Genomic DNA, 27,409 nt, shown 5'->3' with positions numbered 1-27,409 from the left:
TGATGAAGTTAATCAAGTCTCAGACGAACAGTAACAAAAGATGTATTTATAAACGGTACATCATCACATATGTGTTTCATGTAAGTCTTGCAGACATTAACAGAAAAGGTCAGAACAGGTTGTAGTGAAGATGATGAGTGTGTGTGTGTGTGTGTGTGAAGGCACAAATCCCTGCTCAAGGGCTCATGGTCAGTAGGGATCGTTGAAGGGGTAGAAAGGATGAGCAGCATCCCTCGGCACTCGCTGACCTTCCACCTGCAAAGATGAATCACGTGAACCAAACATTTTGTCGATGAATTATCTTTTTGTTTTCACATCCTGGTGACACTTGAAGATAAAGTTTTATCAAAGTGGAGCAAAAGAAAGTGTTGTGACTTGAATGAGACTTAAAAACTGTTCGATTTGCTTATCCATCGATATAATGAAGCTCATAATTCTGATCTGATGATTAAGGAAACGTTGTTTTGGATTTGATACTTCAGACTTGATGCAAGAGTCAAAGCCTATCTGAAATGAATTGGAAAATAAAGATTGATTCTGATTCCTCAGATTGTGAACTTACGTCGATCATCGGGACGATGTAACGCCAGCCTTTGTTCAGCGAGGTGATACTTTTCATCTCGTCTGCTTCCAGGGTGAAGTCAAACACCTGAAATGAAGCAAACATTTTTTAACGTGATGCTAACAAACATGTATTTCATTGCAGTCATTATATTGAATTTTGTTTTATTTTTTTTATTTAGAATTCAATTATTCTTTTAAATAATTGTATGCCATAGTTTATTTATCAAAATTTAATATTTGTTTGGGTTTAGTTATTAACTCATGAATATTATATGTATGTATGTATGTATCATATACATTATATGTATTATAGTGCCAACATCTTAAATTGAATTTTAAAGGCTGTTCTTTTACTTACTAAGACCATTTACTTTTTTAACTATTGGATGGTGATTGAATAAGAATATCAAACTCAATGTATTCGTTTAAAAAAAAAAAATCGATTTATCTAAGCCTTAAATTCAATATACAAACTAGTGAATTCAATTATTCAGTAGAAAATATTTCCAATATTTGATGTACCACAACAATATTCTTTAACTTGCCATTTATGAAAGTTGTTGATGTACAATAGATGCCTCATCACAGGATGGATCCAATACTATTATAGACTGTGGTTGTTTTTTTTTCTGCCGTCTTTGCCACTGAACGTATGTCAATAAAATAAATCAATTACAACTTCACCCACACTTTAAAACACACTAGTTGTTGTGTATTGCATGAGAATATATGCAATAATAAAACTGTATTTTATGTGTAGGGAAAAAACTAAAAACAAATTCAACCTTTCAATATACAAATTATTGAATTAAAATAATTCATAAAAAATACCAACTTAATATTCTAATGGCACTGATACACTCCTACACATGATACACACAAGTCAGGAGTAGAGTACAGCCCCGCAGTCACAAGTCTGACGTACCTGCAGATTCTCTTTAATTCGAGTTTCCGTCACGCTCTTGGGGATGGTAACTACTCCTCGCTGCGTTTGCCACCTGATCACACGAGACCCTTGTTTTAATTATGATTCACACTTAAATGTAAAATGTAACATTTTCTTTCTTAAACCCGCAGCACGAACACTTTGCTGTGTAACTTCACCTCAGGATAACTTGAGCGGACGACTTGTTGTATTTCTTTGCTATTGAGCCAATCAGAGGCTCGTCCAGTAAAACGGGCTCATCCGGCTGTTTCCAGGCCCGGTCCGGAGAGCCGAGAGGACTGTACGCCGTCAGCACCAGGCCCCGGTCCCGGCAGTGGGCCTGCAGCTCCACCTGGGCCAGGTACGGATGACTTTCCACCTGACGGACGTTAAGAATCACAACAGAAGTGGACGTCAACTCTACGTCCTCGTCCCGGTGCTGAACACGTACCTGAAGGACGGTGGGTTTGATGCTGGCCACAGACAGGATGTCGTCCACCTGCCGACTGTTGAAGTTAGACAGACCGATGGCCCGGACCAGACCCTTCTCCACCAGCTTCTCCATGGCAACCCAAGTCAGCTTGTAGTCGGTGTCAGCGTAGAGCACGCTGCCTTGCTCGTCTTTAGGGAAAGGATTGTCACCACGTCTGCAGCAAAGGTAAAAAAATGTCATTTTATAGTTTTATATGGCAAATTTGATACACTTAGTAAGTTTATACATTTGAAGAACCATAACATTTTACCCAAAATCGGATCAACCATAAGAGGGACAATAAAAATGGGCTAAACATGAATAATGGATCGATGTGACGAATAAACTAAGCAGAAAAATGTGTCTTGAATCTAATTGTTTAAATAAAAATCATGCTATGATACATGAACAGCAATAATATTTATATTCGTACAGTTTTGATCCAAGTGCTGAAAGGCTATAAGGTCAGATTCAGGTCTGAACAGGAAATCTAAAATGCAACTCACTGGAAGGCGTAAGGCCAGTGGATGAGGTACAGGTCCAGGTACTCCAGCTTTAGGTCCTTGAGTGTCTTCAGCAGAGCCGGCTCGACGTCCTCGGGCGTGTGCCGGGTGTTCCACAGTTTAGAGGTGACAAACACATCTTCTCGCCTCAGACCCTGGTTCACATCAGACACACTTATGTTAGAGACATGGTTTCATCTTCACTCTAGATGAGGAGCCATTTTACCACCGATTTTTGGAACATAATAGAACTGTTCTGAGACTTACTTTGGCAGGTCCGACCGACTCCTGGAGCGCCTCTCCCACCTCAGGCTCGTTCCCATACACAGCAGCACAGTCAATGTGGCGATACCCGGCGTTTAAAGCCCAAATAACTGCCTGCTTCACCTGCACATAACAGAAATGATAACAGTGAGACATTGATAATTAACACTGAGAAAGTGTTTAACCTTTGCACAAGAAGGCCATGGATGACTCCAGAGTAGAAATAATGAACCAGAATAATGCTTTGCTATGGCTGAGGAAAAGATATCTGAAAATGGCATCCAATCTACAAAAAAAGCTCTTTTCCACAGGTAATGAAAACGATTTTATGCACAAATAAATATGTAAAAAACTGTTAAATATTAGAAATAAAATGTTTTAAAAATACATTTTAAAATTCTCAGTTTCTCAACATTGAGTTTCAGTTTGAAATAGGAAATACAGCTTTCCTCCAGTAGGGGGAAGCACCTGCTTATTAATATTAATAAAAAATGGATTAAGGATCATGAAAGATCAGCAACAATACATTGATTATTTATTAATAACATTGTGTAACAGATGCACTGCAGCAGTTGGTGCTGATGACTAAAGAATTCCAGTGGAGCGTGGGTTTGATTGAAACGTTATTAGAGTGTAAAAAATAATTAAAACTCTTGGTGTGACGAGTTGGATTAGACACGCAGTTTTATTTTTGTTTTATCGACTTCTACTTACTACTAAATGTACAAATATTTGCACCCCACAGTTTTTCCAGTGTGTGTCTGCTTGATTAAATATATCATTTAATTATTAATCTTATATTTTATATTTTAAAGTTGGTTTGTTTTTCAATACGAATCATGTTGTACAATTTATTATTTGAATCTCATATTTTGTGTCAAAACAATAAAGTTGTAAAGAAGATTCCAAAGGAAGTGCAGCACTTACCTTTCCTGGTTCACTTTTCCACGTCCCTAATCCAATGAGCGGCATTTTACGGCCCGTGTTGAGAACTGCAAAGTCATTCATGTTTTTCTGAAGCAAATGAAGGAAAAAATAAAAATGTTACTGAAATCACTTTTTAAATTTCAATTTAAATCAGCATGAAATAATGTCCGAACTACAGTCCTAAGATGAGTGGACTCCTCGCTGTAGCAAAGAAAAGACAAGGCAGGATTCCGAGCAGACAGCGAGGAGTGAAAACAGGAAGAGAGATGCTGACTTGCACTTCCCTCCCAAATGACAGGAGTCGTAGAACACTGACCTAAATACTCTCCACTGTTAAAACAGCAAGAAATGTCGTTCTAGCCGTTATTATGTTCCATCATTCAGTAACTTCTAATATAACCTGGCTCGAAACTTGAAGAAGTAACTATAAAGAAATGGAGTTTACACTTTTCCCTAGTTTATGACCTTTAATATACATTCAAAAGAGGGAATAAACCAAAGGTGGTTCAAGCACAGTAAATGTGGTAGTGTCATTTCATCACCCAAATAAAAGTTAAAATGGTTATTTGACTACATTGATTCATTATATTTTATGTACGTTTACATAGAGATCGAAGGCATGAGATGGTAACTAACATGAACATTAACAAAAAGATCACTATTTTAGGAGGGAAATAATCCACAGAAGAATATGAGAACAGTTGCAAACAATTCACCAGCTCGATCAAAAGGATTTTTTTCTTTAGGAATTAAATATACAAACGCACAATTTAAGAATCACATTGACAAAACAAAACATTTGTTTTGTTCTTCACAGTTAAGTTCCTATTTTTCTTAATGATTTTTTTTAAAACAAAAAACAAGAAAAAACGTCCATCAATTGCATTGATGAAGTTGTTTTTTTTAGGTTTTCTTCCATAAAGACGTAAGGCTTGCTTCATGCTGTCACATCTACTTAAAACGTGTCCTGTTAATGCTGTTTTTCATTATTCTCTCTATAATTTGATACAAACTGTTGTGTCATGCGTTCCACAGTCCTAACACAGTCACTCCGATTTAAAAACGACTTACAAGTCGTCCGCAGGTGGAAAAACAACGCGAAATCATAGTCTTTAAAATGGGACATTTGATCGACATTACTGTGGATTTTGTTCCACTTACATTAGACCTGCAGCTGATTCAAATTGTTGACATATCCCCTCTTCCGGGATTTTTCTTCTTCTTTGGATGCTGCATTACTACCACCACCTAGTGGACTTGTCTGGCTACTACTGAGGAATTTAATATAAAATTATCTTTATTGAAAGACATTTTTGATCATTAATTAAAAAAAAAAAAACTTTACACAAAAACTTTGATATTTGATTATGTTAATTAAAAAATACAGAATACAATTATTTATCATTGATAGCCTTTTAAATTTAATATAAAAAATGTTTTCAACCCTGAATTTAAAGGCTACTAAATAAAACATCTAGAATTTAGAAACTTCATTTAAAATTAAAAATAGAGTTCTTCAAAAAGTAGAAAAATAAATCGTATATAGTTAAAAAATATATATATATATATTTAATTCCATTAGTCAAAAGAAAATAACCAACGCTTGAAGAACAACATTTCTATAAAAAATGTTTCCACATTTAAAATTCAACAAGTATATCTTCAGATGCACGTAGAACCTGATCCACAGGACTTATGAACTAAAGTGACTCAAAAATGGTTGTATAGATATCAGAGACTTCCTTTTGGAATCACATCTGCTCCAGGATTGCTCCTTCTGGGGGGAATTTACCGTAAAGTTGTAACATACCAGTGATGTCACAGGGTGGTTTTTTTTTGTGCAAATATGATCATATTAAATATTATAAATTATAAATGAAGTCATTGTACATTGTGTTTGTGTATGTTGTTTTGAATGGAAAATCTGGGGGAAGTATTGAACATTAAAGCAAAAGCAATCCTTTCCTCTTCTATGTATAAACACTTCACTTTTCTGACCGTAGAGGAGAGAAGAGTAAGACTGATTTTTTTCCATAAAAATATATTGAAAAAGCCCAAACATGACTTAAAATAAACAAAACAAAAATGGATTAAATATTTTCAAGTTTTCCACTCATATAAACGCTACACGGTTCTACAGTTTGTATTTCTTAATTAATCAAAAAAGTATCAGGAGCTGGCCAATCACAACACACGCTTTCTCCTGACAGACGCTGCTGCTACGTGCTCGCTCCCGCGGTGAACGCGCTAGTTATTGAAACAAGTCCAGACGACCCACCGGTGTGTAAGTGATTTGGATGTTTTCTACATGAATAAACTATGTTTAAAGAAAAAGTTAAATAAAGCAATTGTGTTTTTAGAGTTTAGGCTCCGTGTTATCTTAAGCGTTTAACATGCAATGAAAGCTCGGCTAATAAACAAGCTAAGCTAATGGCGTCATAACTTTATCACAGTTGATAAATATTATTAAGACTTGTTTTGCTGACCTTAAATGGGGAATATACTTTTATTTATTTGTATTTAATATATCCAAAGAGGTATTCTAGACATGCAGTTTCTGATGTTCTGATCTTCATAGTTCCTGGATCTGAAGAACGATGCCTGACTGGAGTTCATTCCACCGGAATGACGACGACGACGACAACGATGAAGAGAAAGAAGAGCAACCTGATGGTGAGTCAAATATTACTATTACAAAATAGTCCATCTTACTAAGATATGTGCAAAAGCATGGTATGAAGTCTTCTGGTGTGTGACCCTCAGACTACAAGATCTCTGGCAGAGACACCACTGTGTTCTTAGTGGATGCTTCCAAAGAGATGTTCATCAAAGGCGAGGACGGAGCGCCCTCCAACTTCGACATGACTATGCAGGTGAGCGTTTTACGCAGGAACCCTTCAAATGTCTGATTTTTGCTTCTCGGTTTTGTTCATTGAAACCAAGATAAACATTTCTTTTAAAGAGGTGTCTTACTCTTATGTTTTGAAAAAGGTTGTTCGCACTGTTTACACCACCAAGATTATCAGTAACCACAAGGATTTCATGGCTCTGGTCTTCTACGGCACCGAGCACAGCAAAAACCCGACAGACTCTTTCAAGCACGTCTATGTCTACCATGACCTCGACGAACCAGGTATGATGCGCCATCGTATTGTCACATCGATGGACGTGGGCCTGATTACAAATCTTGACCGGTGTCTTCTCAGGTGCTAAACGGGTTCTGGAGCTTGATGCGTTACGAGGCGAGAAGGGAGCCCTTCTGGCGGCCCAGACGATGGGCAGCGGGGAGACATCCCTCGGGGATGCTCTGTGGTGTTGTGCTAATCTCTACAGCGACATCAAGCTTCGTCTCGCTCAAAAGCGGCTCATGATTTTCACCTGCAGGGACCAGCCTCATGGAGAAGACGCTGTCAAGGACCGACAAGCTCGTACCAAAGCGGGTGACCTAAAAGAAACCGGTATGTTTTCCACTTAAAGCAGACATTAGGAAGCTGCTTATGCAAAAAATGTAATAATCATAGCAAATACTAGGATGGCACCGAAATAATTGACACATACATGCTTCTAAAATGAAGCTATGTTGAAGTTGAATGAATGAATCTTTATTTCTGGCATAACAGTTTGGTCCACATTTTATCATTTCATAATAGTTCACATATTACATGTATGTCCCGAAAGGGAAAATGGCAGAAGAAGCTCGAGGCTTATCTAGTCCCGCCCCCATCAACCTCAAAATATTGATAGAAGTAGTTGTAAAAAAAATAGAGCCAAATCATCTGCAGCTTAGAGCAGGTTTTGCTGAATGTATCACCTACTGCCTGTCTCACATCTTGATGTTTCAAACATGCTGGTATCAATGTTGTTTAGCTCAGTTTTGAAAATGTGAAAGTCTGTAAATTTTGGGGTTAAAAACTAAATGTGACTTGTGAGCAGGCAAATGTTCGATCTTTTTTAAAGGGCAAAATAAAGCAAAAGCAACTCGCAGCTATGAGATATTAAGAGGATGGTAAAGTGACACAGTGTGTAAGAAATATCTGTCTTTTCCGTGTGCAAATATGGTTAGTTTCAGGAAGTTTAACAAGTGTAAATACTGTTTTACTTTCCTTTTACAAAATACTTTGTCAATCAACTTATTAATTGCTTGATTTTATAATATTACTCTTTAACCCACAAGCATATTAAGATACATTTGTGACACAAAATGTATTTCTCTGTTACCCCCTGACTCAGGTGTTGTTATTGATTTGATGCACCTTACAAAACATGGGGGTTTCGACGTCTCTCTCTTCTTCCGGGACATCATCAGTCAGACGGAGAACGAGGACGAGCTGGGGCTGCAGCTGGAGCCGTGTGACAAGCTGGAGGAGCTTCAGAAGAGGGTCTGGGCTAAAGAGGGGAAGAAAAGAGCCATGAATCGGTGATAAACTTATACTGTTGTCCCGCGTTTTTGTATGTTTTTCTTAATGTTTCATCTTTATCTCGTAGCTTCAAACTTTGTCTGGGCGAAGGTCTTCAAGTGGCAGTAGGGGTGTATTCCACGATGGTGCCTGCTAAAAAAACTGCCGTCAGACTGTACAGGGAAACGAACCAACCTGTCCAAAGCAAAAGCCGCACCTTTCACACCCAGACTGGCTCGCTGCTGTTGCCCAGTGATATCAAGAAGGCGCAGGTGTGTGGAGATGTTTATCACCATGTCGAGTGTGTCCTGAGACGTGTTCCTCCTGCAGTTCTATGGTAAGAGGCAGATAGTGATGGAGAGCGACGAGGTCAGCGCCATCAAGAAGTTTGAAGATCCTGGGATGTTCTTGATTGGATTCAAACCCATGGAGAAGCTCAAACTGCACCACCATTTAAAGCCAGCCAAGTTCCTCTATCCAGAAGAACAGGAAGTGAAAGGTACTAAACTCGCATCCAAAGATTACTTCTCAATGTAATGTATACGATTTGCTTCTTTAACTTATTGTGTATCTGACTTCTCAGGCAGCTCGTGTCTATTTTCCGCGCTGTTGAAGAAGTGTAAAGAGAAGAACGTGTTTGCTTTGTGTCGCTGCACAGCACGCAAAAATCTCGGCCCTCGATTTGTTGCGTTGGTGCCACAGGAAGAGGAAGTGGCTGAAGGGAAGACACAGACCACTCCACCAGGTAACACAGCTGAAAATTACACGACAAAAGTACACATGTTTATTTTCTTTTTTTTGTATTTATCCGTGTTAGGTTTCAATGTCATCTACCTGCCATACGCTGACGACATCCGGAACCTGGATCTGGCTCCACGTCCATGTGCCACAGAGATGCAGGTGGACAAGATGAAGGCGATTGTCACCAAACTCAGCTTCAAATACAGGTGAAGACACGTGTGTTAAAAACATGTTCGATTGATGCTAAAAGTTTTGCTATTTCAAATCTTGTTTCAGGTCTGAAGCTTTTGAGAATCCTGTCCTTCAGCAGCACTACAGGAACTTGGAGGCGTTGGCCCTGGACATGGTGGCACCAGAGGACATGGAGGACCTCATCAGTACGTCACAAACGCATGTACAAGTATGAAACTCTTTTATTAAGCCTCATTCTTTTGCCACCTCAGTGCCAAAGGTGGACCAGATCGACCGCCGACTCGGCATTCTGGTGGATGAGTTCAAGGAAGAGGTGTTTCCTGAGGACTACAACCCTGACGGCAAACTTCCGGTTAAGCGCAAACCAGGTGAGTCTGTTATGGGAAATCAAAAGAGCAGTTTTCAATCTGATGTAGGAAACTAATCTTAAGGAAATACCTCAACTACGCAGATTCATGTATTCATACATTGTCTTCATCTTTAGTGTGCATAATGGTCACATTAAGTATACTTAATCTCGGAATATATGCATATATATGTTAAAATATTCAAATACATGGAAGTCATCGGTTCACTCCACTCTGCACTCATTGGCCAAAAAGATCACCCGTTTGTGCCCCAAGTAAAAAAAATTCCACTAAAATATATACAACAACATTAAATTAAAAACTATTTAAATATAAATCCCAAAAAATATATATAAAAAATCAGACATTTCTTGGGGATACTCTGCGAGTTCGATGGCCATTATATGAGCTACAGCACCACCTAGCGGCCCCACAACTGTTTATTGTTTGTGTATCTGTAAACAAACATGTTGGTCTGTTATTTCTGTTCCACATTTGCTGCGAAAAAATAAATTTTCGTGAAACTAATTTGTTTTACTCTTTGAAGGATGTTTTATTTATTTTATTAAGTTCTACAGTAGATGAGTCATGATGCAGGAGTGCATTGTGGGAGATCTGTAATCCAGTCATTGGAAATCTCAAAAGATGTTTCCTCTTGTTTCACTCTGAAACAAATTGATAGGGGGGGGCTCGTGTCTTTGTATTTTTTGGTATATAATCTGCAGTTTGTTTAAAAAAAAAAAAGTCCTTACTTTGTATTTCTTAAGTAAAACAACTACCTTTTGAATCTTACATTTCACTAAGATGAGTTGTTATCTTTAGCTGCTGCGACAGGAGGGGCAGAGAAGAAACCCAAGGTGGAGGTGCCAGAAGATGAGCTGCGAGACCACGTGAAGAACGGCACTCTGGCCAAGCTGACGGTGCCGGTGCTGAAGGAAGCCTGTAAGCAATTTGGCGTTCGCACCACAGGGACCAAGAAGCAGGAGCTGATAGACGCCCTGATCTCTCGTCTGGCTTCCTGAGAAACTGGATATTTTCCTCACCGTTTTCTTAAAAGCTTATCATGTGAACGTTCTCAGAACATTCTTGTTGCCTTAAAGGTGCACACAGCCTCCTCGCCGCTCTTGTATCTTGTTCATAAATAAAAAACAATCCATAATGAAAGCATTTTTCTGCTCTGAGTCAGCCACTTTAAATACACATAAGTCCAGTTGAACTGGTCCAACAAAAGGTGTGTCTTCTGAGTGTCAGCCTGTGGAGGGCAGGCCTGTGCAGGTAAAGTGTCAGGAAGTAGAACTTTGACCATGTGTTGCGTCAGAGCACAGATGCAGAAGGAAGGTGTGCTCAGCTTTATTAGGTATTAGCTACAAACATGTTCCACTTTTAGACTTGTTCTTCATTAAAACAACTCTTGGGCACTGATTCAAGATGGAGTGTAAGTGTGACAACACTGAGGACGTTTCGGGTAAGTATTCACAAAGGACTCCATTCATACACTTGATGTATCAATATGACAACAACTTGAACAACACTGTTGCTTTTCTGTCAGGATGGTGGATGAGTGGCAGCAACATCCAGATGGGAGCCTTCACAGTGTTTGGATATATTCTCTACAGATTCTCACAAAGTCAGTTACACGCACTGCTCAAAGAAAACCAGCTGACGACCTCTTTGTATTGATCAGCTTGTCGATGGAAGAGATAAATGTTTGTTTGAGTAAAACAAAAATACAATTGAAAGATTTTCAATGAGAGCAAAGTGCAACAGCCCTGATAAATAATCTTGTTATTCATGTTTGAGAGATGTTAGTCAGTGAGATGTCACATGGATTATGAAGATATAATTGGCCTCTAAATATCTACAATTTTCCGAGCCGACACTTTCAAATTCTCAAATGTCCTAATCTAGTTACAGTTGTCACCTCACAACTATTTATTTCCCAATGGTATTCTCACGGTTTGATTAACTTGTGACACATTAATGAACATTTATATTAAAATTGTTGAGTCACAGTTATTTGAAAGTCACCGTTTAACAGAAAGCCTGACTAGTTCAATGGTTTTGAAGCTTTTGAAGTTTAAATATCACAATTTGTTAGCAATGTTAGTGATGTACTACGTTTATGTATTTAATACACTAAATTATATATATAATATTCTTTGTTTGTTGGAAACCCCGCATTCTTATTACACAAATAAGAAACATCTACATTTTAGGGTTTCTTTATAATTTCTAAAATCAAAAATCTTGTGCCTTATATTACCTTAAAAACTAGCTTCACTGTAGTTCCATATATATCTACCTGGAGTTTGTCACAGCAAGAAGGTTCACAAAAGTTCTGTTGACCTATAACTTAAACCTGGTATTTTAACCTTTGCTGTATCTCCAATTAAACCTAACCATGACTGTGTTAACTGCCATTTTTTGTATAAGCGCTTCCTGCTCTGATCCGGTGGCCGATTCGTTTCTTCTGCAGCGTCACTGGTGAGTGTCAGAATAATAAAGCACAGCACAGTGAAGTGACGAGAGCTGGTGTGTCTCTCATGTACAGGTCTGTCCGCTCTCTGGGGTTGGGTGGGCCGCATAGTAGGAACTCTTCGCGGTAAGATATCAGACTAGATATTGAAAAATATTCCTCAGACATTGTTGAGTTTGAGCCTCTTGTGTTGTAGGAATCCAGAGCTTGTGTAAGTGGTTCTCACGCATATGGAAGTTCTTCAAAGGTGAGCAGACTTCAGTGTGTTCCTGACAACCATGTTGTGATGCTATTCAAACCCTTACACAATCGTTTCAATCTTATCTTCAACAGCGTTCGCCTCCAAGTTCCGGTGGCTCAGTGACATCATCAACCACACGGGTCAGTTTTTTCTTTATCTTGACCAGGTTAGACTTTGTGAAATAACCTCGTTACTCATTCTTAATGCAGACGTCAATGATTTAACTTACCTGACTGATCACTGTCATCATTGTAGTTTGATTGCATCTTCTGGAAGTTCTTCACATCCTGTGATGTCATGTTTTTGTAGTATTTTATCCAACAAATTACCTCAAGATCCACCTTAAATCCAGATGAGTCATTTTCAAACCAAAATTGTTTTAATTCAATGATTTTGATTTGATGCCGGTTTTGTTTGGTTTCAAAACTGTTACATAGAACGTGATAAGATTTCACATCGTTGTTGCCATTTACTTGAATATCATCTTGGTCTTTATATCTATAGTATATTTGTGAATTCTGTACAATTGTTCACAACTTTTTGTGTACATCTTAATCAAACTGTTTTCAACTGTAATCAAATGTTTTTATTCTATTTTTAATTTAACCCTTAAAATATGATTGTAAAACTAAAAATGTCTCTTGAGAACGCTTTTTCATTCTTCCAACTGTCTGGTTTTTATTTTAAAACATATCGTTAGTAAAAATGATCCTATCTTAGTGTTTTATCATTTGTTTTTCAAGTTTATGTTCTTTAACAAATGACTATCTGCCTCCCTTAACTGTCCAGAGTCTGCAGAAGCTGACATTCATATGAAACCGGATCTCCGGCTGATCCTCGTGGGCCCAGCTCATGGGGGAAGAACGTCGGTGGCAAACGCACTCCTGGGCTGCAGATGGCCTCCGACACTGGAGAGCACCAGGAGAAGAACCCTGGTAGACGGCAGAGAGGTCACAGTGGTGGACACTCCTGACCTGCTCGGTCCTGGAATGGATACTCATGAGAAAGTAAGAGAAGCTCTGAAGAGCCTTCAGCTCTCCAGCCCTGGACCGAACGCTATCCTGCTGGTGATTCCAGCACCGGGTACCAACAAGGAGATGAACCATGATGCAGCTCAGGCGGTCGAGGCCATTCTTCAACTGTACGATAGAGAAGTTCTGCACTTCATCATCCCTGTCCTCACACACACCGGCGGTGTGGGTCGCACGCTGGACGATCTGCTGGACAAGGACCTGTCGGGCCTCAGAAGAGCCGTGGGTCTGTGCGGTCAGAGGCCGGAGCTGGTCCACGTGGAGCCCCGTCAGTCCAGAGAGGCTCGGGTCGCAGCGCGGGAAGCGCTGCTGGGTCGAGCGATGGAGATGAAGACACAGAGAGGTCATTTCTCACATCGGCTGCTGGTGGAAGAAGAAGAGATGAGGGAGAAGCTGCTGACGGACATGATCAACCATGTGCTCGTGACAAGAAGATCAGACTACTGAAGTCACATTTGATGATCTGGATGATATTAAAATGCTTTTTTTTATCTACAGCAACGTTATGTTTATTTGTTATTTGTGTGGATCAGAATCTACTGATGGTTCAGGTCCAGACTGTTGCTCCTAAGCTTTGGAACGATCTTCCTCTCCCTGTGTTTGATGATCTACTGACTCCTTCAAGAAACATCTTAAGACATTTTTCTATTTGTTCAGGCTTCTCCTTGATTTTCTAGAACTCCTGTTGTGTTCTCAGTTTTATCTTGACCTTCAAAGTATATACTTTATTGAATATTGTTTTGATTGTTTAAGCGCTTTGTGACCCTGGTCTGGAAAAGCACTATATAAATAAAAATTACTTACTTACTTACTTACTTTCAAGGTTCGCTTTCAATAAATTGTTGAAATTTTGACCTTTTGACATATTTCAGAAATTGAACTTGGACATGTTGAGATTTTTTTAAGGGAGAAAACGCATTTGAAATCTGGTTAGTTGGTCAGACTGAAGAAGGAGAGGATTTCTCTCACAAATCAGAGCTCAAGACTTAAAATAACACAAAGGATAACTGTGATGAAATCTATGACATCAATTGTTTCAAAGACAAGATGGATCACATGATGAAAGGTGAACATATTTCGTCAATGAACTTATCAGTGATTACAAATTCTTCACTTGACATCTCCTGACCTGTCTTTGGCAAACAAGTTAAGATCTTAAAAACACGTCCTCAACAGTCCGATCCCTAAACTCTGAGGACGTGTCTTTACGCACTTGTCTTATAAAAACCCTCCATTGTTCATGACGAACCACATCTCAGCTCCTGGCGAAAAGGAGTAAACTTTTTTTTTTAGAGTAAACCTGTGACGCAAGCGCTGACAGCAACATGGAGCCGGAGCGAGTCTACTGCGCATGTCCGCGTCAGCACGGACAGGGCTGGAGCTAAAGAGAGCGAGAGAGAGTCTCAGGGAAAAAAAAAAAAAAAGTGGTGAAGACAAAGGAGTTAGCAGTGTTTTGTCAAGTCCTAACACACTCTTATCACCTCCTGGGTTTGTTTATAAGAGCTCGGCGATGACGGCGGCGACAGCAGCAGCGACTCGGTGAGCGTCGAGACAAGTTACAAGCGTTTGTTTGTGTGACGAGAACACAATAATGGTGGAAATGTGTCTCTTTTTTTTTTGGTACAAATGTCATCCGGACTGGAGGGTTTTTATCTTTGCTAACGCGACTGTTGTATCTGTTAGAAATGCGCGGAGTGTGTGTGTGTGTGTGTGTTTAAAAAACGAGGCTGTTGTCATGTAGCTTAGCTTACACAGTAGCTTCCTCTTCAAGCTGCTGGAAATGTTTACCTTCTTTTTTTTTTTGGGTCTGCTGACCAGAAGGAGGTTGTTTAAAAAAAGAAAAAATGGGGGGGAAAAATCCAGCCTTTCAAAGAGACATCTTTCAACCAATAGAGATGAATTGCAAGAGTGTAAATAGGATTTCTGAAGCTGAGATGGATGCTTGAGTAAGTTTTTTGTTTTTTTTTCATCTTCCCAGGTTCCACAGATTGCTGAGCATCATACCCTGAAAAAAAAAGCCTCCAGGGACGGATCGTCGGTGTCAGCAAAGCCAGCGATGGAAAGAACTGCAAAGCTCCAGGCTTTTGGCGACTGGATGTAATGAGCTGTTGTCGCTCAGACGCTACACAGAGGATGGAATAAGATGCTGACGGAACAAAGACGGCGTTTTGTTTAGCTGTTGTCTCTCTTAATTGTCATTTTTCCCCAAGAAGACATTTGCAGAGTTTTGGGGGATTTTGGCCACTGTGCCCCCCCCCACCCCCCTTTTCCTGCCGGTCTGTCCTCCTATCAATTATTCAGAGGACGCAGTTGCTTCTGTTTTAGTCGCAGGTCTCATTTACCTTGCAACCCCCCCCGACTGTCACAGACCGGCCCCTCTCTTCCGAACGGCTGAGAGGCTGTCATGGCAATGGTTGTCATGATGCAGATGTAGCATTGTGAAGGTGGAAGCGGTGGAGCTGGAGGAGGGGGTCGGAGACCGGCGATGGGGAGTGCGCCATGTCCAGCCGGGGAGTGGAAGGGCAAAGGGAGAGGTGGCCTGCAGGATCTCGGTTGCATGCCCTGGAAGGTCAGCAAGCAGAAAGGTGGAGTCGAGGATTTGGGGGGAGAGGAGCTGAGGTGTCGCGACCCCAGGGACCCTCAGCAGACGCAGGATCTCTCCTCCTCCTCGTCTTCCTTCACCCAACCGACACCACTTCAACCTGCTTTGACACCGCCGGCCATTTATCACGAGAAGCAGCGCCGGGAACTGTGCGCCCTGCACGCCCTCAACAACGTCTTTCAGGACAGCTCGGCCTTCAGTCGGGACACGCTGCAGGAGATCTACCAGAGGTTCGTTCGCCCACCTGGACGTGTTCTTTTGGCTCGTCGAATGATCGCCGTTGTTAACTCTTGCAGGCTTTCTCCCAGCACGCTGGTGACCCCTCACAAGAAGAGCATGCTGGGAAATGGAAACTACGACGTTAATGTCATCATGGCCGCGTTGCAGACGCGAGGGTTCGAGGCGGTTTGGTGGGATAAAAGAAGGTCGGTAACACATTGTCAAGTTATTTTTAACAAAAAGTTGGACAGGAAGGGCACTTACACAGATTACCGCTTTCACTTCCTGTTGGAAACCTTTTGTAAACAAGATAAATCTCCGAGTGTAGCTTGATTTGTTATTGTTCATGTCAATTCCTCTTGTGTTTCCCAATGACTCTTCAACTCATGATCGCACGCTTATTCCTGCGATGACGCAGCAGGAACGTGTTCTCTGTGCTTCTCTATGAATGCGTCAAGCTACTTAAAAAATACTGTTTTTAGCACCTGCGTACTTTTAGGGAGGCTTAAGTCTGACTCTGCCTTTTATGGCAAGTGCACACAAAGTAAAAATCACATCAGATTAAGTAACCATAGCCAGCGCGAAAATTCCACTGTCCAAATCTTGATCCCACAAACAAAAACAAATTCCTCTTATTCTTCAACTTCAGTGATCTGAATAAAAACGCATGTCTATTTTCAAACCGGCACTAGATAAGCTGTTTTCTGTCTTAAAGAATGAGTTTCGTCTGTTCTCCTAGTCACACTTTCTCAGTTAAATTGTGGCCTAAGTAAGTAATTTACTGATGTTTGCACGTTCAAAAAATATTTGGAATGACTCACACTTTATGCTTCCAGACTTGGCACATTTGAATAAATCATCCTAAAAACATCAACCTTACTACTTAAGTGTAAAATATTAATACAGTCTCTTCTGTGTGTGACAGCAACACTTTCCCAGAAACTCATTTTTATGACATCATTTGTGATTAGTGAAATATTCTGTACAAACTCCTGCGACATCTGCTGAAGGATGCCTTGTTTACACGCAGACTGGTGTTAAGAATTTATATTTACCACCGTCGTTTTAAAAGAAATGTCTTTTTCAGAAATTGCTGTGACGCTGAGACATTAGTAAACAATGAACCTACTTCTTGTTAACATGTTCAGGTGGAAGGAATTGTGTCTCATTGTTCACGCTCTTGCACACTGGAGGTTGTGTTTTGGATTAGTTTTCATCCAAAAAATGTTGGGCTGGATCTGGCATCACTTCTGGCAAAGAAAAGATTAAAATCCAGCATGCGTACTGTCCCAATATGGCCAGTAATTTATAAGAAGAAGCAGTTTCATTAATAAAAAATAAAGTTTCCATATGAACGCGGATTTAAAAATGTATTTTCTAAATGTGTGTAAATGTGGCAATAGTCGAACACTGTTGAATTTTTCCACTATCACTTCCCGTGAACATAAAAAATGTATATTTTGTTTGTTAAAATGAAATAGAAAATCTAACTATTAGTCAAAAAATATTATAGCTCTTAAAGTGACTGCCACAATGAAATGTGTACATGTCTATGCAGATATTAAATGGCAAGAACCTGGTTAAAAAAAAGGATTTCTGTATGTTTATATCTTCTCATAAATATAAGTATTTCTTACAGTTAACAGAAGACTTGATAAAAAAAAAGGTTCAGCAGACATTTACTGTACAAAATGTGCAGTAACATTTTGAATGTATTTGCATGAAAATGGTTAACCCAGTGAGCATGGAGAAGCAAAGCATCCCTGTTTGTTTGTTTTTCACATTTCGCGCATTGTTTGCATGAGAACCAGAACTGGCTGTGGTAGTTTGGATCCCCTGCCAGCAGAGGGCAGTAAATGGGATGTCAAATGGAAGCTCGTATGATAAGAGAAAAACATTTTTGTTTGTGTATCGTTGTCTTAGTTAGTTATTTAAAAAAGAAAAAAATAGATAATGTGACCAAGTAATGGTATTAAATGTATATTTATATACACATTATTTGCTGATGAGCAGGGTGTGTGGTTAGGCGTATATATCTCCCGATTTCTAATGTCAAAGATCTAAAAATAAACTTGTTTCCTACAGGGATGTTGGCAGCATCGAGCTGTCCAACGTTACGGGCTTTATCCTGAACGTGCCGTCCAACCTTCGCTGGGGGCCACTGCGGTTGCCGCTCAAGCGCCAGCATTGGATTGGGGTACGAGAGGTGGGCGGAGTCTATTACAACCTGGACTCCAAATTGCGAAGCCCTCAACATATCGGTAGTCCAGACGAGCTCAGGTGAGACCGACATGAGAACGCATCCATTTTAAAGACGGTTGTTATAGTTTATTTATAGTTAAATATATATATATATATGTTATAGTTAGTTATTATTTATAGTTTAACTTCACCGTTGTAGAAATGCAACCTCAGTGATAAAAAAAAAATGACCAATAGACCTAAAGTAACTCAATTTGTCTCTGTTTTTTTTTTACCATTGGTTTAGGAAGTTTCTCCGCCAGCAGCTTCGAGGCAAGAACTGTGAACTTCTGCTGGTGGTCTCGGAGGAAGTGGAGGCTCAGCAGACGTGGAGGTCTGAGAGCTAAAGGTGCACCAAGCCAATCACAGAGCGAAGAGGAGACAGAATCCAGTCGTGTGGACGCGTGCTGAAGTATTCCTTCTTGGCTTTTGTTTACACAATCTTTGCTGGACGTTCAGCAGTTAAAAAACACTTTACAGGGAGAACCCAAAAACCCACAGTCCTTTACCGTACCGCAGTTATATAAAGATTTTTTTATATATATATATATATATATATTGGATATTTTTCAGTGTCATTATGAACTGTTGTTTGTTTCTCGGCAAACGTTCCAAAGTCATGCAGGCTTTTTGTGTCAGTGATGCTTCACTGACGTGTCTTTTGATCCTTCACTTTCACCAAAGCGTGTCCTTCTCCTTCATCTCACTCGTCAATCCTTGGTCAGTCAGCGTTCAAAGTTTATATACGGTCGGTCCCCTTAGAGATGGCGGGACTCTTGTTTGGCAACAAAACAATGCAACAAGCAGCGCTCTCTCCATTAGACGACTGAGCTGTGCTTCTGTTTCTCTAATGATCCAACAGAACATCTTATCTTAAAGAAGTTACACTGAAAATCCAGGTCATGCCTCAGCCATGAGCTGTGTCACGTGTAAACGATAGACGAGTACTTTTGTGCTTGTAACGTGTACCAGAGAGCCAGAAGAGATTCATCACCTGGACCTGAAGCTCACTTTTGTACATTGCAGCTATTTGTTTGTTTTTTTTGTTTGTTTTCTTTATTACTACAGCAGGTCCTCAATGGCAAAACGACGAGACACTACCTATTCTGCACTAAATGGAGAAAGTGAATGCCAGCAGTCACTTGATAATTTTCTTTTCCTGCATTAAGAATTGGTTCAGCTGCATGTGCCTCAACAAGTAAAGAATAAAAACCTTATCTGAACGTAGTTTTGGTTGGAGGTAACGAGGTCGGTAACATTTGTTTTGAGAGTAAAATGGAGTAAAAACACAAATAAACTACTCAAAGGATTAGGTTGTCATTCATAATTCTGAGATGTTCGATATAATGATTAAATGAGTCAAATATCTAACAACACAAAAGTTTACAAAAAAGTAACGTAAAAAAAAGTGGGGTTTTTTCGAGGTACAAATCTGTTTAAAAAATGGATCCAAAAGATAAACACTTGATATGACACACTAGATATCCTTGCCTTGACTTGGTAGTGAAGGAATCCAGTTTACCTGAACCTTTATCTTTATTGTAATAAACAGGTCTGTTGTGACAAAACAAATGTAACATTGGTGTGATATCTTGATTGTCCTGGAGCTTTGACCTTGTTGCACACTGAAGGAGTTAGCCAGTAGCTTGAACTGAACCTGTTTTGTTGTGGACTCCTGGTTATACATCGTGAGTCGTATGATGAACCAAATGTGGTAAATTGACAGAGTTGTCTTCGTGTTTGTCTCGTACGTACCGCCCTGATGCATTTACTGCAATTTTTCTTTTGTATTTGGACACAGATTTTCAGTGTGTTCATGTGATTTTTAAAGGCTCCAGAACAACCAGTAAGTGTTGGTGGTTTACTTGGAAGTAATTTTGAAGAAAGTTTTCAGGATGTAGAATTAAGGGAATTTGTGCCTGTCAAGTAAAAAAAAAAATGTTCATGTTAGCCTGGATGTGTTCAGTCTCTTGTTAAGCCAGATGCTGGAATTGCAAAAAAAAAAAAAAAGTTTTACAATTGTCTGGTGTCTTATAATTACACCTAACAACCAGCCTTAACTTGTATACATGTAAATTGGGTCACTGGTGTGCATTTTGTTGACCCGTTCCAAAGCACTAACCAATCGACTAGCTGTTGTTTGAGTTGCAACCAGGACTTTATTGACAAACCATAATAACAGTTTTATATTGAGATTATCAAACCCTCTGGAGAAGAAGAGATGCATTTATGTTATATTTAAGAAGAAAAAGAAAATACCGCTTTGTTGATATTTGTGTCCAATCAAATCATCACTTGTGTCAGCGATTACTGTTTGCCATGGCGATCCGTTCAGTCCTTCCTTAAATGCAGGAATATTGATTGTCACGATTTTTTATTTTTGCATAGAAATTAAAGACTTGTAATGGAAATACATGTATCGTGGTGTGGCTGTGTGACGATACAGTTTCTACAGCGTCTGTGCACTTGCTTACTGAAACTCGACAGAGAATACATTAAATTGATCAATGACTCAAGTATTTTTGCAGGTTGTAATTGCACTTTTAATCAAATCCAAATATTAATCCGTGTACAAAGCCATATTGAGATAACTCACTTATTATTAAGCCAGGATAAAATCAAAACAATTCAAACTGTAACAAAATGTGCGTTATTTAAAAATCTGTCAAGCCAAAACCAAAATAAAGTAGTAAATTACCTTTAAATGCTACCTTGTGTTTTATTTCCTTAGTATAATGACAGTTAAAGTAAGATATTAATTTGGTAACGACAGCTGTCCAAGTTTATCGCACTCATATTATCTCTTGTATAGATCTCTTGTAACTGTATTACTATTGACTCCTTTAAGAAACATCTTAAGACGTTTCTATTTGTTCAGGCTTTTCCTCGATTTTCTGGAACTCCTTTATTGAATATTGTTTTGATTGTTTAAGCGCTTTGTGACCCTGGTCTGGAAAAGCGCTATACAAATAAAAATTACTTACTTACTTACTGTATTATGTACAGTTTTTATAAATATTTTGTAATTCTATGTGTGTAATTTTTTATTGGGTATATAACTTTTACCTATTTTATATTATGTATAAATTGAGCTGCTCTAACCATGTTCTCTCCACACTGTGGGATAAAATAATCTCTTTCTATCATGCGTAGTACCACTGTGAAGGTCCAACAGCGCCCCCTGTGGCCGTGGTTGTCGCGCCTTTTGCCTAATAATTGGAAATAACACGGTAAGACATTAATGTCGTTTTTTCTGAATTCAACACCAACAAAGCGAGGTTTTGCGTTTTATATTAACAAGATCATTTTATAATAATAATAAACAAAAATAATCATTGATAATAAGTTTTCAACTTCATATCTAATCCCGGAAGTGTTTACTTATTTATCCACATGTTTACACGTACTTTTAAATATTTGGTAAGTATTTTTGTTTTTACCTCATTAACGTGGTTTCGTAAGAAAACATTTCTCCACGAGATGAAGCGTCGATGAAAGTGCGTGCTGGACGCGCGGTCGCGATGCATCACGGGAGCGCGCAGAGCTGTTTGCAGATGTGTCGCAGATTCTGTAAAGTCACCGTGCGAGCGAAGGAGCGCGCGGACGAAACATCGCACATCGCCATCCATGGACCGGAGACGAGACGCCGTGATCCGGGGGTCGAGCGCTGTCTTCGGCGGCTTCAGCGCCATCTGACCGCGGGAGCTGCTGGGAGGCGCGGCGGCGAGCAGAGATGGAGCTGTCAGCGATAGGAGAGCAAGTGTTCGCCGTGGAATCCATCCTCAAGAAAAGAGTTCGCAAGGTAAACCATCACGTCTGAATAAACACGTGGAAGGAAGTCGAATATAAAGACTGAATGACGAACAAGTGTTTAGGAATACATCTTTTGTTTTTGTTTCAATAAGAACCTTTTATTTTTAGCAAGTGTAGGAATAACTGAAGGAACATGCGTATTACAAACTCGTAGTTTTTTTTTGCCTCCACGCAGCGTTTAAAATGTGTTCAAATGTCTCCCAAACTTTTAGAATGTTTATCCTCCTCCACCATCTGCATGAACTAGAAAAGATGAAGTCACTCATGTTACTGGAAGAGCGTCCAAAGGTGATGATCTCACTGCCTTAGAGTAGATATGACGTCAGCCTGGACCAGTGTAGCAGGTGACAAGTGATGCAAATCAGTAAAAAGCAAAATGAAGACCCATTATCTGGAAGAGGTTCCAACATGATGGGTCATCATCACTTCATAGTGAGGAGAAGCCAGCAGAAGAAAAACACTTAAATCTTGAAATGTTTTCATTTTTCTACAGGGGAACGTGGAATACCTGCTGAAGTGGAAAGGTTGGCCTCCAAAGTGAGTATTATATGAGAGACATTTGAAGCTTCTAGTGTTTTAAAGAAACAAATAATATAATGTATTTGCTCTAAAAAACTTGAAATCGAGAGGTTGTAGTAGATTGAATTGTGTTGCAATAATTGACCATATGATCAAAAAAGTTAGCAGTGAAAATACATTTTGGAAAGTCAAAGCTTCCCTGTGAAAACTACAATACAATAATACTACAATAGCCAAATGAATCATGTAAAATGACTTTCCTTGACCCATGAGTTATCTCAGGGTCAAGGTGACTGATAACAAATGTGCTTAGAGTATCCCTTGTGTTGAACAACCTCCCTAGCCTCCATAAGTACATATGCATCGGTGGAGGTCGTTCACCTTGACCCCAGAGACTACAACGAGGGATACCTCAAACACATTTCTGGCATCCAGGTCACTTTGACCCAGAGGTCGCACAAGGGTCAAACAGTTTTGGGGTTGGTTGGGTTGGAGGCGGGGCCTATATTGTGTAACAGATGTCATTCTTAGGCTCAAAACATGTTCATTTATTTATAATTTCACCTGTACCTGCGTTATTCTCAAGCAGTTTTTAATGTTGTTTTTTTTACTTTCTGTGGGTTTTGCAGGTACAGTACGTGGGAACCGGAGGAGCACATCCTGGACCAGCGGTTGCTGCAGCTGTACGAGGAGAAGTACGTCGGGCTAAAAGGATGTCTGAGCTGACACCTAGCTGCTAACAAATGTGTGTGGTTGATGACAAAAAAACTGAAAGCGTTCCGATGACTCTCCACTGGATGATACTCTTCAAAGAAAAGTGCAATCATGTGACAAGCACCTACTGTGAGAGTACACACTCCACAGGTCAGCTTGAGGTCACACCTCCTGCATCCTATGCTGCATAAAAAGCACAACAATAAACAATGTAGTTTTAATGCATCATAGGCACTGAGTTAATTCATGACAACACGCCATATCCACAGATTCTAGAAATGTGCGGCCCGGGGGCCACATGCGGCCCTTTAACTGTATTTATGCGGCCCTCGTAATGTCAAAGTACGATCATGTATAAATGGTTCTAATGCATTAACAAATGTATTTGGTATTTATTATTCATTTACATTTCAACATAACCCTTATTTACTTTTTGTGTGTAATTCTTCGAGTATATATTAATCCCTCAAAACATTTTTTTATAAGTGAGTTGAAGAAATGTTTTGAAAAAAACTCATATATACAAGAATAAAATTGCAGCTTATTTAGCTTAATAAAAGTCACGGCCCTAATGACGAATTTTAGGGATTTTTTTGTCTTTCTTTTTTCTTGACGGCCCCTAACAACCTTCACAGAATTTAATGTGGCCTTTGAAGAATTATAATTGCCCACCCCTGTTCTAGCCTCTAAACATCTCTGACTTCCACAGAGAGCAGAAGGACAGAATTCCAGGCCACAGAAGAAAAGCATCAAAAGCCAAAAGATTCATCTTGCAGGTAAATATAGAGCAGTTTTATTTATGTCCTTGTCAGTTGTGTTTTTTATTGATCGCGACAGATGTTCTTCATCCCCCTCTGTTCCTCACATCTGTTTCCTGTCTCCCGACTCAGGACAGCACCTACGCCATGGACCTGCGCAGCGCCCACAAGGCCGCCGACCAGACGACCCCTCGGCTACGTCTGTCCCTGACGCGGACCCGGGACCCGGAGGAAGACGAGGACCCCAACTACGATCCCCGCAGACCAAAACTGTCTCACCGCAAGACCAAGCACAGGGTCGCACTCGTACGACGGGTCTCCACGAGTCCGGGTCCAGACAACTGGAGTACCAGAGAGGAGGAGGAGGAGGAGGAGGAGGAGGAGGAGGAGGAGGTGGAGGAGGAGGAGGAGGAGCAGATGGAGGAGGAGGAGGAGGAGGAGGAGCAGATGGAGGAAGGAGAAAAAGAAAGCGAAGAAGAAGAAGAGAACGAGGTAGAAGGGTCCAACAAAGATGATGAACAGTCAGACGAAGAAGAGAACGACCGGGAAAATAAGGAACAGACAGAAAAGAAAGAGAACAAGACACAAGATGATAACAGTATTGAAGGTACTGAAGATTACAACATACATATGTGTGTGTGTTTGTGTGTGTAGATGTCCAACTCTAGTGGCTAGTGAGGCGTACAATAAGTCAAATCCTGTAATAGACTGAGGGATGAAGTGGGACTGTCTGTGTTAGAATGGTTCTCATCTTACCTTTCTGGGCGCAGTTTTAGTGTATCTGCCAATCAAATGAGGTCTGAATCGGCAGATCTGTTTTGAGGAATCCCTCAAGGTTCTGTTCTGGGTCCTTTTATTGTTTTTGCTGTACTTGATTCCCCTCAGTAAAATCATTCAGAGATTTCCTGATGTTTCTTATCACATTTTTGCTGATGACATCCAGCTCTACTTCTCTTTTGATCCAACTGAGCCCCAGAGGCTGAACAGCTTAGTCAATTGTTTGCTAGAAATCAAACAATGGCTGAATGAAAACACTTTGCAGCTAAATATGGACAAAACTGAAACTCTGGTGATTGCTCCTGATGATAAGGTTCCAGGGTTGAGTCAGTACTAGGTTGACTTAGGTCAGTCTGTCAAACTGAGCCTCAGAAACCTGGGTGTTGTATTTGATAAAGACATGTCTCTAGTTCAACACTGCAGGAAACTGACCAGAAACTGTTTCCTTCAACTGAGAAAAATCTCTAAACTTAGGAAAATGTTGTCGGAACATGATCTGGAGCTTGTAATCCATGTGTTTGTTTCTTCTCGTCTGGACTATTGTAACAGTTTGTTTTCATGTCTTAACAAGAAGGATCTGTCTCGTCTGCAGTTGATTCAGAACTCTGCAGCGAGAATTCTAACCCGCTCTAGTAGAAGAACTCACATTTCTCCGATCCTTAAAACTCTTCACTGGCTTCCAGTTTCTTTCAGGATCAACTTTAAAATTCTGGTTCTTACTTTCAGATCTATTCATGGTCAGACTCCTCCTAACATCACTGATCTGATCCAGCCTTACACCCCAGCTCGGGCTCTGAGGTCTGTGGATCAGAATCTACTGATGGTTCCTGAACACGGTTCAGGACCAGAGGAGAGAAATCTTTCAGGCTGTTGCTCCTAAGCTTTGGAACAATCTTCCTCTTCCTCTGCGCTTGATGATCTACTGACTCCTTTAAAAAACATCTTAAGACGTTTCTATTTGTTCAGGCTTTTCTTTGATTTTCTGGAACTCCTGTTGTGTTATCAGTTTTATCTTGATCTTTAAAGTATATACTTTATTGAATATTGTTTTGATTGTTTAAGCGCTTTGTGACCCTGGTCTGGAAAAGCCCTATACAAATAAAAATTACTTACTTACTTACAAGATTATCATGTGTCTCTCAGGAAGAAAGACCGTGTGGCGGTCCACCATCCAAGCAGAGGACCTGACGGCGCCAGAGAAGCAGGACATTATCTGGAGACCCATCTTCTCTCCTGCAGAGGTGACGGTCACAGACGTCACCATCAACTCTCTAACGGTTACTTTCAAAGAGTCGACGGATTCCGACGGCTTCTTCAGGGAATCGGACCTGCAGGTCTGAAGACTTTGAAGGAGGACGGTCGCTACAAAAGTTTGTCCAGTTTTACGTTTACACAGTAGCTGAGAGAACGATCCAGCTATAGAATAAAAGAGATTATTTTATCAAACTCATAACTCCAGCTGACACCTCTTCAGAAAACATTGTTATATAAAAAGAGAATTTGACTTATTGAGCAACTAAGAAATCAACATAATGTTCCACCTAGATTATTTTATAAGCCTGAGCTAAATTAAGCTACGATGAAAGTGACGTCTGCGATCCTACCATCTGTTGTGGAATATGAATAAGATTATTATGACATATGACAAAGAGTGCCAAAAAGAAAAGAAAAGAAAATTCAAGGCTAAGCGATGGCCGTCTATGATTGTCTAGTTGCAGGTGTTTGAAAGAGCGTGCACCGTTTACTATTCATGTCGTAGTCGTTCGTGATGAAAACAGTGACGCAAACTAAATGTTAATAAACAGTAGATTCTTTTTGTTGTGTTCAAGAACCAGGTAAGTGTGTGTCGGTCCCACTTCAGAGACAACATCTATGCTAGTGATGACGTGAATGTTTGAAATGATTCAACTAGTTAAAGCTGTGTTTGACCGAATTTTATTAGTTTATTAAAATGTAAATGATTTGCTCGACAACGACATGAACGACGTCTTTATCGAATCTGTGACTCAAACTCAAAGATTTATTTATCTGGAGCAGAGAGACGGTTTCTTATTGGTCAGATTTTTTGTTAGTTGAGTTTCAAATTGTCCCTTTAAGAGCTTGAAACATGAATATAGGTGGACCTTACCTGTTCCTCGTGTGTCTTGTGATTTTTGCCAACAATCATTTCAAGTCCTATGAAATCAAAATCTGTGCCAGACGAAGAGAAAAGATGCAGAAAATTCAAGAACGAAGTGCCTGATACTTCCGAATAGGACAACAACGGACGAAAGACAATCAAAAGTCAAGCAAACATGGTTGATTGAAAGACGCATAATTCATATTTTTCTACGTTTTATATGTCAGAAAAGTTGACCTATCCGTTGCTATGACAACATGTATGTGTGCACAGATGTGCATCATATAACGTGGTGGCTTCTGCTGCTTTACTATAACCTGCACCCTTACGAAAAGACCCACATTTCAAATGTTTAAGTGTTCATGGGTCAGAAATAAAGTCAAAAACGTTTGATGTGCACAACTTTGTGTCGATTGTTTCTTCCATAAGTCGTGTCGTATCGACACCAACGTAGTTGTACGCCCAAGACTGTATAATATGTATTTACTCTGTAAATATTTGTTATAATGCACAACGGTTAGACACGATCATGGAATGCTACATGTGTACATACAACTGACTCACGTG

The 27,409-nt window shown here is 39.8% G+C and overlaps 5 protein-coding genes across 6 annotated transcripts; 4 read left to right on the top strand and 1 right to left on the bottom strand.

Annotated features, from left to right (window-relative positions):
- Positions 1–26: 26 nt before the first annotated feature.
- On the bottom strand, positions 27–4,871 carry akr1a1b (aldo-keto reductase family 1, member A1b (aldehyde reductase)). 2 transcript variants are annotated; one of them, XM_087783814.1, is made up of 9 exons: positions 4,817–4,871; positions 3,656–3,742; positions 2,732–2,851; positions 2,468–2,619; positions 1,941–2,136; positions 1,669–1,868; positions 1,490–1,562; positions 563–649; positions 27–255 (listed from the first exon to the last, which is right to left on the bottom strand). In XM_087783814.1, the coding sequence occupies exons 2-9, from the start codon at positions 3,734–3,736 to the stop codon at positions 190–192; spliced, it is 975 nt and encodes a 324-aa protein (XP_087639940.1). In that variant the 5' UTR covers positions 3,737–3,742; positions 4,817–4,871; the 3' UTR covers positions 27–189. The 2 variants fall into 2 exon arrangements, with proteins under 2 accessions (XP_087639940.1, XP_087639939.1); XM_087783813.1 differs by lacking the exon at positions 4,817–4,871 and adding an exon at positions 4,727–4,745.
- Positions 4,872–5,845: 974 nt separating this feature from the next.
- On the top strand, positions 5,846–10,496 carry xrcc6 (X-ray repair cross complementing 6). Its single transcript, XM_087783810.1, has 13 exons — positions 5,846–5,939; positions 6,234–6,328; positions 6,419–6,528; positions 6,647–6,788; positions 6,862–7,113; positions 7,886–8,072; positions 8,141–8,324; positions 8,383–8,551; positions 8,636–8,797; positions 8,870–8,999; positions 9,070–9,170; positions 9,237–9,353; positions 10,155–10,496. The coding sequence occupies exons 2-13, from the start codon at positions 6,253–6,255 to the stop codon at positions 10,352–10,354; spliced, it is 1,830 nt and encodes a 609-aa protein (XP_087639936.1). The 5' UTR covers positions 5,846–5,939; positions 6,234–6,252; the 3' UTR covers positions 10,355–10,496.
- A 150-nt stretch (positions 10,497–10,646) lies between these two features.
- Positions 10,647–13,577, top strand: LOC148085759 (GTPase IMAP family member 1-like). Its single transcript, XM_087783809.1, has 7 exons — positions 10,647–10,797; positions 10,882–10,959; positions 11,766–11,816; positions 11,884–11,934; positions 12,005–12,055; positions 12,142–12,189; positions 12,839–13,577. The coding sequence occupies exons 1-7, from the start codon at positions 10,761–10,763 to the stop codon at positions 13,525–13,527; spliced, it is 1,005 nt and encodes a 334-aa protein (XP_087639935.1). The 5' UTR covers positions 10,647–10,760; the 3' UTR covers positions 13,528–13,577.
- Positions 13,578–14,455: 878 nt separating this feature from the next.
- josd1 (Josephin domain containing 1) lies at positions 14,456–18,615 on the top strand. The gene is made up of 5 exons (XM_087783807.1): positions 14,456–14,619; positions 15,059–15,912; positions 15,979–16,107; positions 17,987–18,181; positions 18,390–18,615. Exons 2-5 carry the CDS (start codon positions 15,566–15,568, stop codon positions 18,487–18,489), a joined length of 771 nt encoding a protein of 256 aa, XP_087639933.1. The 5' UTR covers positions 14,456–14,619; positions 15,059–15,565; the 3' UTR covers positions 18,490–18,615.
- Positions 18,616–21,725: 3,110 nt separating this feature from the next.
- cbx7b (chromobox homolog 7b) lies at positions 21,726–27,190 on the top strand. Its single transcript, XM_087783806.1, has 6 exons — positions 21,726–21,944; positions 22,449–22,492; positions 23,104–23,169; positions 23,898–23,964; positions 24,079–24,553; positions 25,867–27,190. The coding sequence occupies exons 1-6, from the start codon at positions 21,876–21,878 to the stop codon at positions 26,061–26,063; spliced, it is 918 nt and encodes a 305-aa protein (XP_087639932.1). The 5' UTR covers positions 21,726–21,875; the 3' UTR covers positions 26,064–27,190.
- The last annotated feature ends 219 nt before the right edge of the window (positions 27,191–27,409 follow it).

Source organism: Callionymus lyra, chromosome 2 (genome assembly GCF_982586985.1).
Source record: "Callionymus lyra chromosome 2, fCalLyr1.hap1.1, whole genome shotgun sequence".
In the NCBI taxonomy this organism is placed as follows: domain Eukaryota; kingdom Metazoa; phylum Chordata; class Actinopteri; order Syngnathiformes; family Callionymidae; genus Callionymus; species Callionymus lyra.
Note: the sequence above shows the minus strand (reverse complement) of the source record. Positions and strands in the feature narration are given on the sequence as shown.